This window comes from Dendropsophus ebraccatus, chromosome 3 (assembly GCF_027789765.1).
Source record: "Dendropsophus ebraccatus isolate aDenEbr1 chromosome 3, aDenEbr1.pat, whole genome shotgun sequence".
NCBI lineage: Eukaryota > Metazoa > Chordata > Amphibia > Anura > Hylidae > Dendropsophus > Dendropsophus ebraccatus.
The window spans coordinates 197,346,337-197,362,674 of NC_091456.1; the positions used below are offsets into that span (position 1 = coordinate 197,346,337).

At 43.7% G+C, this 16,338-nt stretch overlaps 2 protein-coding genes across 3 annotated transcripts in view; both read left to right on the top strand.

Moving 5' to 3' along the window:
• LOC138786721 (zinc finger protein ZFP2-like) overlaps positions 1–16,338 on the top strand; it is a 380,133-nt gene that overhangs the window by 288,983 nt on the left and 74,812 nt on the right. The window lies entirely within an intron of this gene.
• Positions 904–6,817, top strand: LOC138786683 (oocyte zinc finger protein XlCOF7.1-like). Its single transcript, XM_069963662.1, has 6 exons — positions 904–1,422; positions 1,927–2,094; positions 2,188–2,311; positions 2,398–2,465; positions 4,646–5,075; positions 6,411–6,817. Exons 1-6 carry the CDS (start codon positions 1,345–1,347, stop codon positions 6,815–6,817), a joined length of 1,275 nt encoding a protein of 424 aa, XP_069819763.1. The 5' UTR covers positions 904–1,344.

Consider the following 16,338-nt stretch of genomic DNA (forward strand, 5'->3'; position numbering starts at 1 on the left):
ACACGGCTCCTGTATCTGCAGCTGGAGGTACAGTATATATATATATGGAGTCCCCCCTGTTACACAGTATGGAGGATGTCGCTGGGTATTAACCCCTTGTGACCGGGTTTTCCTATTTCCCTCTTCGCCTTCTATATACAGAGCCATAGGAGGGGTTGGGATTGCTGGGACTATTAGTACTTTCTCCTGACTCCTCTCAGTGTGGTATAAGATGTGCCGGAAACTGAGACACATTATTTGTGGGGGAAATTCCCTCCTGCAGGTTCCTATAATAGTGAGGGGGTCTGTATGTATGATAGATGATTATTATGTATGATGGATGATTATTATGTATTATGGATGATTATTATGTATTATGGATGATTATTATTATTATGGATGATGATGATTATTATGGATGATGATGATTATTATGTATTATAGATGATTGTTATGTATATATTATGGGTGATTATTATTATTATGGATGATTATTATGTATATTATGAATAGTGATTATTATGTATGTATTATGGATGATTATTATGTATTCTGGATTATTATTATTATTATGTATGATGGATGATGATTATTATGTTTGTATTATGGATGATTATTATGTATGATGGATGATTATTATAATTTATATTATGAATGGATGATTATTATGTATGATGGATTATTATTGTGTATTATGGATGATTATTATGAGCTGATATAGAAGATAAAATTGGGCTTCATCTGATAGTTGGGTATATTTGTGGTTGGTGAAGGATATGAGAGGGTGATGGAGAATATTCCCAGCAGAGACTGGTTACATATGGCGGCCACCACAGGGGTCTGTCCTGCTGTGTGGATGTAGCCGTAGAGCATAACTGTACCACATATTGCAGCCGCCTCGCAGTGTGAACGCAGCCTTGTGGTGAACCTGTCATTTACACAAACTTCTGTGGTGTCATAGAGAGGTGACAGGTTATATCGGTGTATCGCTCTGCCCCTCCCCCCCGCTCTCACTGGTAACGTAGCAGACGGAAATATAATGGAGGCCATGACACCTCAGGTAATCTACTACTTTACCAGTGAGAGCGGGAGGAAGGGGCAGTATGGGGGCTGCTGAGCGTCCGCCCTTCCTTCTAGTGATCAGCGGGGGTCTCAGCACCCAGACCCCCCACTGATACAGAGCTCAGCCATGGAGGAGAGTTCCATCATCTGCACTTTCCTGTCTCCTCCCATGTTCCCCCATATCCCCTCCTGTCCATGTATATTTCTATCTCCAGGAATCTAGAGCCGCATTACATTGTCTCCTCCTCTTCCCTCCAGGATCCTCTGCTGATATCTTCTATATAAGAGACCGACCCATCAACCATGGAGAGAGACAGAGACAAGATGGCCGACAGGATAATAACCCTCACCCTACACATACTCTTCCTGCTTACTGGGGAGGTGAGGGATTCTGGGAGTGATGTCATCATGACATCATTCTTATCTATGGAATAACAGATGGATAGGACTGGAGAGGTGAGGGATTCTGGGAGTGATGTCATCATGACATCATTCTTATCTATGGAATAACAGATGGATAGGACTGGAGAGGTGAGGGATTCTGGGAGTGATGTCATCATGACATCATTCTTATCTATGGAATAACAGATGGATAGGACTGGCGAGGTGAGGGATTCTGGGAGTGATGTCATCATGACATCATTCTTATCTATGGAATAACAGATGGATAGGACTGGAGAGGTGAGGGATTCTGGGAGTGATGTCATCATGACATCATTCTTATCTATGGAATAACAGATGGATAGGACTGGGGAGGTGAGGGATTCTGGGAGTGATGTCATCATGACATCATTCTTATCTATGGAATAACAGATGGATAGGACTGGAGAGGTGAGGGATTCTGGGAATGGATGGAGTGATAGTAATGTGTCTCTCCATACACAGGATTACACAGTAGTGAAGAAGTCCTCTAGTGGGCGCTGTGGGGCCCCTGGGGGTGAAGGATGGGGAAGAACCCTGAGCCCAATCCCGGGGCCCCTGATACATGAGGAAATGGAGGAAGAGAAGATCCTAGAAGTCACCAACAAGATGGTGGAGCTGCTGAGTGGAGAGGTGAGACTGTGGCTGCTGGGAATGCTGGGACATTATACAGTAACACCACTGGAGGGGTGGGGGGGATGACTGTGTGATCATTGTGTGTGTCAGGTTCCTATAAGGTGTCAGGACGTGGCGGTCTATTTCTCCATGGAGGAGTGGGAGTATGTAGAAGGACACAAGGATCAGTACAAGGATGTGATGCTGGAGGATCAGCAGCCCCTCCCATCAGCAGGTAATAGACAGGACTATATACACACCTCCTCTCTGTATTATCTGGATGGAAAGAATGAATTCAGTCTCTGTATGTGTTCCCTCCAGTCAGATCCAGTAAGAGAACAGCACCAGAGAGATGTCCCCGTCCTCTTCTCCCACAGGATCAGGATCAGGTAGATGGAGATCTTCCCTATGATGTGTACATGTGCGGCTCTTGCTCTCAGTCGGGGTTTCCGGAGTTCCTCCTATTTGCTCCGGGCCCCTCACCCTCCGTTCCTCTTTACAGTAATGGTTCTCTGCTCCAGTCTTGTGTCATCTCCTGTGACCCTCATCTTCCCTTCTTCCCTCTTCTACTGTGTATTTCCTTATGTTTTATTCTCTGTGTAAAATAGGAGGTAAAGGTCTAGTTACATGTTACAGCTTGCTGGACTAGCAAGATCAGCACCTGTTTGCGGGACCTTTACACAGCACAACAAATCTAGCTGCCGGGCTGTATGAACGATCCATGTATCATTTGTGCAGCCATAGAAACTGTTCCAAGCTGTCTTTTTACAGATAACAGTAGCAGTACATATCTAACTAACATTCTGCTGCTTCCTCTTCTCCGGCTCTCCTGTCCAGCTGCTGTGTATTCAGGCCCCGCCTCCTCCATCTATCAATCATTCTGGAGGAGGCGGGGTCTGAATACATAGCAGCTGGACGGGAGAGCGGAGAAACAGGATGCTGAATCACAGCTGCTAAACACTAGGTAAGTATGTTCTGCTGTGTGATCTGGAAACTGACAGCACAGATATATATACACTCACCGGCCACTTTATTAGGTACACCATGCTAGTAACGGGTTGGACCCCCTTTTGCCTTCAGAACTGCCTCAATTCTTGGTGGCATAGATACAACAAGGTGCTGGAAGCTTCCTCAGAGATTTTGGTCCATAGTGACATGATGACATCACACAGTTGCCGCAGATTTGTCGGCTGCACATCCATGATGCCAATCTCCCGTTCCACCACATCCCAAAGATGCTCTATTGGATTGAGATCTGGTGACTGTGGAGGCCATTGGAGTACAGGGAACTCATTGTCATGTTCAAGAAACCAGTCTGAGATGATTCTAGCTTTACGACATGGCGCATTATCCTGCTGAAAGTCGCCATCAGATGTTGGGTACATTGTGGTCATAAAGGGATGGACATGGTCAGCAACAATACTCAGGTAGGCTGTGGGGTTGTAACCATGCTCAATTGGTACCAAGGGGCCCAAAGAGTGCCAAGAAAATATTCCCCACACCATGACACCACCACCACCAGCCTGAACCGTTGATACAAGGCAGGATGGATCCATGCTTTCATGTTGTTGACGCCAAATTCTGACCCTACCATCCGAATGTCGCAGCAGAAATCGAGACTTATCAGACCAGGCAACGTTTTTCCAATCTTCTACTGTCCAATTTCGATGAGCTTGTGCAAATTGTAGCCTCAGTTTCCTGTTCTTAGCTGAGCGGAGTGGCCCCCGGTGTGGTCTTCTGCTGCTGTAGCCCATCTGCCTCAGAGTTGGCCGTACTGTGCGTTCAGAGATGCTCTTCTGCCTACCTTGGTTGTAACGGTTGGCTATTTGAGTCATTGTTGCCTTTCTATCAGCTGGAACCAGTCTGCCCATTCTCCTCTGACCTCTGGCATCAACAAGGCATTTCCGCCCACAGAACTGCCGCTCACTGGATGTTTTTTCTTTTTCGGACCATTCTCTGTAAACCCTAGAGATGGTTGTGCGTGAAAATCCCAGCAGTTTCTGAAATACTCAGACCAGCCCTTCTGGCACCAACAACCATGCCACGTTCAAATCACGTGCCACGGCCTCAAATCACTTTTCTTCCCCATACTGATGCTCAGTTTGAACTGCAGGAGATTGTCTTGACCATGTCTACATGCCTAAATGCACTGAGTTGCCGCCATGTGATTGGCTGATTAGAAATTAGGGGTAACGTTTAGTTGGACAGGTGTACCTAATAAAGTGGCCGGTGAGTGTATATCCCAGAACCCAATATATGTATATCCTATATGTACAGTATATCCTATATACATATCCGTGCTGTCGGTCTTCCAATAACGATAATTTTTTAAACACGTTCTAAACACAAGATCAGCCGAGGATTTAACTTTTCCGGCTCCTCCCCTGATCACTGTCACTTTTATACGGCCGGTTATCAGTTTCACCATTCCTGGCTGATAATCCGCCCGTGTAAAAGGTTAATACCGTACACTGTCTCCCTTCTGTTCTCTTTCCCTGTAGCTTCTCACCTCTTCTCTTTGCATCCAAGATTTGTATTGTCTCATCTTCTCCTTTTTGTTTTCTCACAGATCACGAATCAGGATGAAAAAATAAACTATACTGATTGTAAAAACACTATAGTAAATAAAGAAGAAGAGACAGATGTGAGCAGTGATGAGCAGTATAAGGAGGACATCACTACAGGGAAAGATCTGAACTCTATTAATACTACAGACATAAAGGTAAAAGAAGAAGAGACAGGTGACGGCAGTTATGAGCACTATAAGCGGGACATTTCTGCCGGTAAGAATCTGAACTCTATTACTGATACCGACATAAAGAAAGAAGAGACAGATGACAGCAGTGATGAGCAGTATAAGGAGGAGATCACTACAGGGAAGGATCTGAATTACATTAATGCTACGAACAAAATAATAAAAGAAGAAGAGGAAGAAGAAGAGACAGATGACAGCAGTGATGAGCAGTATAAGGAGGACATCACTACAGGTAACCGCCCAGGTGAGTAGTGACCAGTAAATGCAGAGAACACTCGCACATTCTCCTCAGTCACCGGCTGTAACTATTCTGTGTGGAATATTATACGCTCTGTGTCCTGTCAGAAACAATAGGTAATAGGGCTGATATTCCTGGAGGTGTCAGTAATTTTATAATGGGCTGTGTGTGTGTGTGTATATATATATATATATATATATATATATATATATAATGGTATGCTGGGATGTATATATATATAATGGTATGCTGGGCTGTGTATACATTTATACATATATATATATATATATATATATATATATATATATAATGGTATGCTGGGCTGTGTGTGTGTGTGTGTGTATATATATAATGGTATGCTGGGATGTATATATATATAATGGTAGTCAGGGCTGTATATATATAATGGTATGCTGGGCTGTGTACATATATATATATATATATATATATATATATATATATATATATATATAATGGTATGCTGGGCTGTGTATACATATATATATATATATTTATAAATTACATGCTGGGCTGTGTGTGTGTGTATATATATATATATATATATATATATAATGGTATGCTGGGCTGTATGTATATAATTTTATGCTGGGCTGTGTATATATATAGAGCTTTTATTTCATCACCTACAGGGCTGGTTGGCCGTCTGTTTTTGCACCACAATTTCTAGTTTTTATTAGTTTCAAAGTTTTTTAATTTATTTAATTTTTTCTGATAAAAAATCTGCAATCCTGCCGCTGTTTTTATTTTTTTGTTTACGGCGTTCACCTTACGGGAATATTATTGTTAGAGCTTCACAGGTGGGACAATTGCTCACGCTACCATGTATAATGTGTATTTTTCCGTGTTTTGTATATAAAATCGGAAGGGGGGGGCAGCAGTCCGGCAGCAGTGTTACCCAGTGTTTTATTATTTATCACATAACTGTACTTCTTATTACTACAGAACAAGTATTTCCACGATGGGGGAGGACGGGAGGGTTCCACGATGGAGGGTGACGGGAGGGTTCCACGATGGAGGGTGACGGGAGGGTTCCACGATGGAGGAGGATGGGAGGGTTCCACGATGGAGGAGGACGGGAGGGTTCCACGATGGAGGGTGACGGGGGGGTTCCACGATGGAGGAGGACGGGAGGGTTCCACGATGGAGGAGGACGGGAGGGTTCCACGATGGGGGAGGACGGGAGGGTTCCACGATGGGGGAGGACGGGAGGGTTCCATGATGTCACATTCTGGATAAGATGCTGCACATAAACAATCTAAGTAAAAAAAATATATGAAACATCTCTAAGGTTATTACTATTATTTTCTTCTCTATTGTCAGGTGACTGTACCCGGAGATCAGAGGGAAATCTGATATATTCAGGTTATAAAGCAGAGAATCCTATCACACAAGATACATATGAAGAACATTCTATTACCCCAGATCTACCCTCAGCCCCTCACAGCATCGATCTGTCACCTGATCCTTATATACCAGTCCCATCTACTGATTCATCACAGATTACTAAGCAACATAAGGAGAAGACATTTTCATGTCCAGAATGTGGGAAATGTTTTACTCAGAAATCAGATTTTGTTGAACATCAAAGAATTCACACAGGAAAGGGGAAATTTTCATGTTCAGAATGTGGAAAATTGTGTACTCGTAAATCAAATCTTGTTAACCATCAAAGAATTCACACAGGAGAGAAGCCATTTTCATGTTCAGAATGTGAAACGATTTTTTGATTATGGTTTAAATATGAATCTATAACGATTTTTCGCACGATAATCGCCCCATGTAAAAGGGCCCAAAGAGGGAAGGACGTTTTCTTGATAACGGTGAAAAGATTAAACCACCTTCGGAAGAAAATTCGGATCAGTCCTAAAAAAATCCTGTTATGTTGGATTATACAATAAGGCTCTCTAACTGTAAGCGCTTGTATCTCTCCTACTCTTCTTACCGACACAATTGCTACCAGAAAAGCCACATTCTAGGAGAGAAGTTTGATGTCACACTGATCAATTGGTTCAAACGGAGGTAAAGACTTTCTAGGACCACATTCCAATCCCAAGGGGGATGTAGGTTCTTGACGGTCGGATTTAGACGCACTTCCCATGAACCTTTTAACCCACCTATGTTCAGCAATGTTGGAATCATAAATTGCAGATAATGCAGAAATTTGGACTGTAAGAGTGGCTGGTATTAACCCTTTATTCAACCTGCCTGCAGGAAATCCAGTATCAGGAATATTAGGATTTTATGGAAATGGTGGGTAGGAAAGACACCAGACGGAGAACACTTTCCATACTTTAAGGTAGATCTTAGAAGTAACCAGCTTCCTGCTGTTTTGGATAGTTGATATTACTGCCTGTGACAGGCCCTTGCTCCTAAGCATCGCCTGCTCAGACTCCAGGCCAATAGTGCCAGTTTCTATAGATCCGGGTGATGGATCGGACCTTGGTGAAGTAGATCCGAAACCAGAAGTAGACGGACCGGAGGTTCTTGGGCCATCCCCTCCAACATTCCGAACCAGGCTTGTTTAGGCCAGAATGGAACCACCAGGATGATCTTGGAAATGAGTGGAAGAGGTGGAAATCCGTAGACTAGGTTGAAGTGCCAAGGGTGAGCGAGGGCATCTACTCCCAGAGGATTGCTCCTTGGATCCAATGAAAAGAATCTCTCTACTTTTTTGTTTTGATGGTTTGCGTACAGATCCACCTCTGGTAGGCTTGTCTACCAACATTCTGAACACCACTCGCCCAGGAAGATGATATTCCTGCTCAGATAATCTGTCTGGGTGTTGTCCACTCCTTTGAGATGAGTTGCTGTGATGGATAGCAAGTTTATTTCTGCCCAAGCAAAGATCTTGTCTGAGACGAGTTGAAGTGAGTTTTGTTTTGCACTTCCCTGATGTCTTAAATGAGCGACCACCGTGATATTGTCCGAGAGTACATGTACGTGTGAGTGAATCAAGATATGTTCTGCCTGTTGTAATGACACCCATACAGCAAGGAATTCTCTGTAATTGGATGATCTTGCTGCAGTCTCTGCCGACCATCAGCCCTGAAAGAGAAGGATATCCACTTTTCCTCCCCGTGAGAATCTTCTTTGGCATAGGGTTCCAGTGAACCCCTTTCCTCAGATTAGATGGATCAAGCCACCAATTTAGAGAATCTCAAATCTGTAGGGTTATGGTGCGTTTACACAGACAGATTTAGGTGACAGATCTTTAAAGCCAAAGCCAGGAACAGACTATAAACAGGGATCAGGTCATAAAGGAAACACTGGCATCTATCCTCTTTCCAAATCCATCCCTGGCTTTGGCCTCCCAAATCTGTCACATAAATCTCTCTGTGTAAACGCACCCTAAGAGACATCACCTTGTCTAGCCCTGATTTGCATTTGTTCTATGACGACAGAATTAATAATTGTAGGTGTCTGGAATGCGCCTGACTCCAGGGAACTGCTATAATGCAGGCAGTCAGAGAGCCTAGGACTGACATAGCTTCTCTAATCCGACACAATCTTTTCATTTTCGCAATTAATGCTGACCTCATTTCTGATGGGAGAAAGGACATCTGCTTTTCTGAATCCAGAAGAATCCCAAGAAAGATCTTCTTGGTATCCCGATTGAGATCCGACTGCTTGTCGTTCATTATCCAACCTAGGGAGCAAAGAAGCCCTGAACTGGAAGTGACCGGTCTTCCCATCCATATCGATAGCAAACTTTAGAAACTTTTGAGAAGATGGGTGGATCGGGACGTGATAATAGGCGTCCTTGAGGTCGATGGATGCCATTGTGGCACCAACAGGAATCAAGGGGGTAGTGGATTTGATGGACTTCATCTTGAAACACCTGTACGTGACATATTTGTTTACTGGCTTCATGTTTATTATTAGTCTCTATGTCCCATTTGGTTTGGGAACCAAGAATAGGTTCAAGTAGTGACCCCTCCTGAGTTCCTTCACTGGGACTGGGGTCACTGCTTTGGAGGTTACCAAGTTCCGCACACTTTGGGTAAGCTCCAACTGAAGAGTCTGAGACGCCTGATGGGAGATTAGAAACCTAAAATAGAATTTTCAGAATCCAGTTCTGAGTTACATCCCTCCAAGTCTCCCCGACCTTGGACACATCATTGCTTGTCTTTGGGGTCACGGGGGTTGTAAAAAATATTTTTAATTTTCCCCCCTGTTTAGTAGCTCAAGCGACCTCCTTCCTTTTTGCCCCCGTATTGCTCTTGATATTTTGGCTGTTTCTATTGTTCCTTCCTCTTTTATGTATTTCCTTCCTTTCTTCTTGTCTGAGGATTTTTCCAAGATCTTATCTAGGGCAGAACCGAATAGAAATTTACCTTCATACGGTATTCCGCAAAACTTAGACTCAGGATAGCTTCACACTACTATCCAAATACACTATATCCACAGCCTATATTACACATATACAGCTCAGCTACATGTACATTACACACATACAGCTCAGCTACATGTACATTACACATATAGCTCAGCTACATGTACATTACACATATACAGCTCAGCTACATGTACATTACACACATACAGCTCAGCTACATGTACATTACACACACATACAGCTCAGCTACCTGTACATTACACACATATACAGCTCAGCTACATGTACATTACACATATACAGCTCAGCTACATGTACATTACACATATACAGCTCAGCTACATGTACATTACACATATACAGCTCAGCTACATGTACATTACACACATATACAGCTCAGCTACATGTACATTACACACATATACAGCTCAGCTACATGTACATTACACATATACAGCTCAGCTACATGTACATTACACACATACAGCTCAGCTACATGTACATTACACATATACAGCTCAGCTACATGTACATTACACACATATACAGCTCAGCTACATGTACATTACACATATACAGCTCAGCTACATGTACATTACACACATATACAGCTCAGCTACATGTACATTACACACATACAGCTCAGCTACATGTACATTACACACATATACAGCTCAGCTACATGTACATTACACACATACAGCTCAGCTACATGTACATTACACACATATACAGCTCAGCTACATGTACATTACACACATACAGCTCAGCTACATGTACATTACACACATATACAGCTCAGCTACATGTACATTACACACATATACAGCTCAGCTACATGTACATTACACACATATACAGCTCAGCTACATGTACATTACACACATATACAGCTCAGCTACATGTACATTACACACATATACAGCTCAGCTACATGTACATTACACATATACAGCTCAGCTACATGTACATTACACACATATACAGCTCAGCTACATGTACATTACACACATACAGCTCAGCTACATGTACATTACACACATATACAGCTCAGCTACATGTACATTACACACATACAGCTCAGCTACATGTACATTACACATATACAGCTCAGCTACATGTACATTACACATATACAGCTCAGCTACATGTACATTACACATATACAGCTCAGCTACATGTACATTACACACATATACAGCTCAGCTACATGTACATTACACATATACAGCTCAGCTACATGTACATTACACACACATACAGCTCAGCTACATGTACATTACACACATATACAGCTCAGCTACATGTACATTACACATATATACAGCTCAGCTACATGTACATTATATATGTACAGCTCAGCTACATGTACATTACACACATATACAGCTCAGCTACATGTACATTACACATATACAGCTCAGCTACATGTACATTACACATATACAGCTCAGCTACATGTACATTACACACATATACAGCTCAGCTACATGTACATTACACACATATACAGCTCAGCTACATGTACATTACACATATATACAGCTCAGCTACATGTACATTACACATATACAGCTCAGCTACATGTACATTACACACATACAGCTCAGCTACATGTACATTACACACATACAGCTCAGCTACATGTACATTACACACATACAGCTCAGCTACATGTACATTACACACATACAGCTCAGCTACATGTACATTACACATATACAGCCCAGCTACATGTACATTACACATATACAGCTCAGCTACATGTACATTACACACATATACAGCTCAGCTACATGTACATTACACACACATACAGTTCAGCTACATGTACATTACACATATATACAGCTCAGCTATATGTACATTACACATATACAGCTCAGCTACATGTACATTACACATATACAGCTCAGCTACATGTACATTACACATATACAGCTCAGCTACATGTACATTACACACATATACAGCTCAGCTACATGTACATTACACATATACAGCTCAGCTACATGTACATTACACATATACAGCCCAGCTACATGTACATTACACACACATACAGCTCAGCTACATGTACATTACACATATACAGCTCAGCTACATGTACATTACACATATACAGCTCAGCTACATGTACATTACACACATACAGCTCAGCTACATGTACATTACACATATACAGCTCAGCTACATGTACATTACACACATACAGCTCAGCTACATGTACATTACACATATACAGCTCAGCTACATGTACATTACACACATACAGCTCAGCTACATGTACATTACACACATACAGCTCAGCTACATGTACATTACACACATACAGCTCAGCTACATATACATTACACACATATACAGCTCAGCTACATATACATTACACACATATACAGCTCAGCTACATGTACATTACACACATATACAGCTCAGCTACATGTACATTACACACATATACAGCTCAGCTACATGTACATTACACATATATACAGCTCAGCTACATGTACATTACACATATACAGCTCAGCTACATGTACATTACACACATACAGCTCAGCTACATGTACATTACACATATATACAGCTCAGCTACATGTACATTACACATATACAGCTCAGCTACATGTACATTACACATATATACAGCTCAGCTACATGTACATTACACACATACAGCTCAGCTACATGTACATTACACATATACAGCTCAGCTACATGTACATTACACACATATACAGCTCAGCTACATGTACATTACACACATATACAGCTCAGCTACATGTACATTACACATATACAGCTCAGCTACATGTACATTACACACACATACAGCTCAGCTACATGTACATTACACATATACAGCTCAGCTACATGTACATTACACACATATACAGCTCAGCTACATGTACATTACACATATACAGCTCAGCTACATGTACATTACACACATATACAGCTCAGCTACATGTACATTACACACATATACAGCTCAGCTACATGTACATTACACACATATACAGCTCAGCTACATGTACATTACACACATACAGCTCAGCTACATGTACATTACACATATACAGCTCAGCTACATGTACATTACACACATATACAGCTCAGCTACATGTACATTACACACATATACAGCTCAGCTACATGTACATTACACACATATACAGCTCAGCTACATGTACATTACACACATACAGCTCAGCTACATGTACATTACACATATACAGCTCAGCTACATGTACATTACACACATACAGCTCAGCTACATGTACATTACACATATACAGCTCAGCTACATGTACATTACACACATATACAGCTCAGCTACATGTACATTACACATATACAGCTCAGCTACATGTACATTACACATATACAGCTCAGCTACATGTACATTACACATATACAGCTCAGCTACATGTACATTACACACATACAGCTCAGCTACATGTACATTACACACAGGGCTCTGCTGCAGGCATATATAACACACACACACACAGCTCTGCTCCACACACATCACACACACACAGCTCTGCTCCACACACATCACACACACACAGCTCTGCTCCACACACATCACTTCAGCTCATCCAGCACAGCAGAGTCCTGCATACACTGAGCAGCAGCCCCTGATCATGTGACTCCTCCTCCTCCATGTGACTGATCACATGACTGTGACATCATGGCAGGTCCTGGAAGCACACATTGAATGTACTTTTGATGACGTCACGGATTAGTCTGTTTCTCGGTGGCAGGACATTACAGTAATGGTAGAGCCTAGAATGTATCCTCTCCTCTGAGTGTATCCTCTCCTCTGAGTGTCTCACTGTAGGGGATACATTCTAGCATCTTCAGTACTGAAATGGCTAGAATGTATCCTCTCCTCTGAATATATCCTCTCCTTTGAGTTTCTGCAGGGGATACATTCTATTATGTTTAGTATTGAAATGTCTAAAATATATACCCTCTCAGAGGAGAGGATACATTCTAGGCACTATAATGAATCCCCTATAGTGAGACACTCAGAGAAGAGGATACATTCTAGCCATTTCAGTACTGAAGATGCTAGAATGTTTCCCCTACAGTGAGAACCTCAAAGGAGAGGATATACTCAGAGGAGAGGATACATTCTAGCCATTTTAGTACTGAACATGCTAGAATGTTTCCCCTACAGTGAGAGCCTCAAAGGAGAGGATACATTCTAGCATGTTCAGTAGTGAAAATGCTAGAATGTATCCCCTACAGTGAGAAACTCAGAGGAGAGGATATACTCAGAGAAGAGGATACATTCTAGCCATTTCAGTACTGAAGATGCTAGAATGTATCCCCTGCAGTGAGAACCTCAAAGGAGAGGATATAGTCAGAGGAGAGGATACATTCTAGGCATTTCAGTACTGAACATGCTAAATGTATCCCCTGCAGTGAGAAACTCAGAAAAGAGGATACACTCAGAGGAGAGGATACATTCTAGCATGTTCAGTACTGAAGTGTCTAGAATGTATCCTCTCCTCTGAGTTTCTCACTGCAGGGTATACATCCTAGCATGTTTAGGGCTATGTTCACACATAGTATTTCGGTCATTCTTTCTTCGACCAAAACCGAGTGCTGTGTTTTATGTGTGAACATAGCCTAGTAATGTAAAGTCCATCGAGTATCCTCTCCTCTGAGAGGGCATACATTCTAGAATGTTTAGTACTGAAATGTCTGGAGTGTATCCTCTCCTCTGAGAGGGCATCTCCACCAGGTGTACCCTCTCCTCTGAGAGGGCATCTCCACCAGGTGTATCCTCTCCTCTGAGAGGGCATCTCCACCAGGTGTATCCTCTCCTCTGAGAGGGCATCTCCACCAGGTGTACCCTCTCCTCTGAGAGGGCATCTCCACTAGGTGTATCCTCTCCTCTGAGAGGGCATACATTCTAGCAAGTGCAGTTTTGAAAGGTCTAGACCACAGGTGTCAGACTTCATCCCTCGGCTGTTACAGACTACATTTCCCATCATGCCTTACTTGTCCAGACATGGTGGGAATTGTAGTTCTGCAACTGCTGGAGGGCCTGAGTCTGACATCTCTGGTCTAGAATGTTCTCTTTTCTAACTGCAGGGTATACAGTCTAGTATGTATCCTCTCCTCTGAGCGTATCCTCTCTTCTGAGCTTCTCCCTGAGCGGGTCATATTACACAGCATGATTAAGAGGTGAAAGCGAGCGGCGATGTTTTAGGCCAGTGCTTTCTTCCCCTTTGTTCCCTGCACATTTTCTGTGTTATTACACACACAGACAGTGACTGGGGGAACTGCGGGCAGCTGCGGGAGGGGCAGCCCAAAAATCCTTAGATTGTTCAAGCTGCCCATTGTAGACAGCAGCACTATCGTGATCTGGATTACTCGACCAGTTTGAAGACCACAATCAGCTGATAACATGGATTATTACACCAAATGATTATCAGACGTAACGGCCAGGAAACCTTTGGTGTAATACACCATTATCTGTACAAGGAACAGGACTGGTGTGTGGGGTCTGTATACAGGGGAGAGGACTGGTGTGTGTGGGGTCTGTATACAGGGGAGAGGACTGGTGTGTGTGGTCTGTATACAGGGGGAGAGGACTGGTGTGTGGGGTCTGTATACAGGGAGGAGAGGACCGGTGGGTGGGGTCTGTATACAGGACTGGTGTGGGGGGGGGGGCTGTATACAGGGGGAGAGGACTGGTGTGTGGGGTCTGTATACAGGGGGAGAGGACTGGTGTGTGTGGTCTGTATACAGGGGGAGAGGACTGGTGTGTGTGGTCTGTATACAGGGGGAGAGGACTGGTGTGTGTGGTCTGTATACAGGGGGAGAGGACTGGTGTGTGTGGGGTCTGCATACAGGGGGAGAGGACTGGTGTGTGGGGTCTGTATACAGGGGGAGAGGACTGGTGTGTGTGTGTGTGTTCTGTATACAGGGGGAGAGGACTGGTGTGTGGGGTCTGTATACAGGGGGAGAGGACTGGTGTGTGTGGGGTCTGCATACAGGGGGAGAGGACTGGTGTGTGGGGTCTGCATACAGGGGGAGAGGACTGGTGTGTGGTCTGTATACAGGGGAGAGGACTGGTGTGTGGGGTCTGCATACAGGGGGAGAGGACTGGTGTGTGGTCTGTATACAGGGGAGAGGACTGGTGTGTGGGGTCTGTATACAGGGGAGAGGACTGGTGTGTGGGGTCTGTATACAGGGGAGAGGACTGGTGTGTGGGGTCTGTATACAGGGGAGAAGACTGGCGTGTGTGGGGTCTGTATACAGGGGGAGAGGACTGGTGTGTGTGGTCTGTATACAGGGGGAGAGGACTGGTGTGTGTGGTCTGTATACAGGGGAGAGGACTGGTGTGTGGGGTCTGTATACAGGGGGAGAGGACTGGTGTGTGGGGGTCTGTATACAGGGGAGAGGACTGGTGTGTGGGGTCTGTATACAGGGGAGAGGACTGGTGTGTGTAGTCTGTATACAGGGGGAGAGGACTGGTGTGTGGGGTCTGTATACAAGGGGAGAGGACTGGTGTGTGTGGGGTCTGTATACAGGGGAGAGGACTGGTGTGTGTGGGGTCTGTATACAGGGGAGAGGACTGGTGTGTGTGGGGTCTGTATACAGGGGGAAAGGACTGGTGTGTGGGGTCTGTATACAGGGAGAGGACTGGTGTGTAGGGTCTGTATACAGGGGGAGAGGACTGGTGTGTGTGGGGGGTGTATACAGGGGGAGAGGACTGGTGTGTGTGTGTGGGGTCTGTATACAGGGGGAGAGGACTGGTGTGTGTGGGGTCTTTATAGAGGGGGAGAGGACTGGTGTGTGTGGGGTCTTTATACAGGGAAGAGGACTGGTGTGTGTGGGGTCTGTATACAGGGGAGAGGACTGGTGTGTGTGGGGTCTGTATACAGG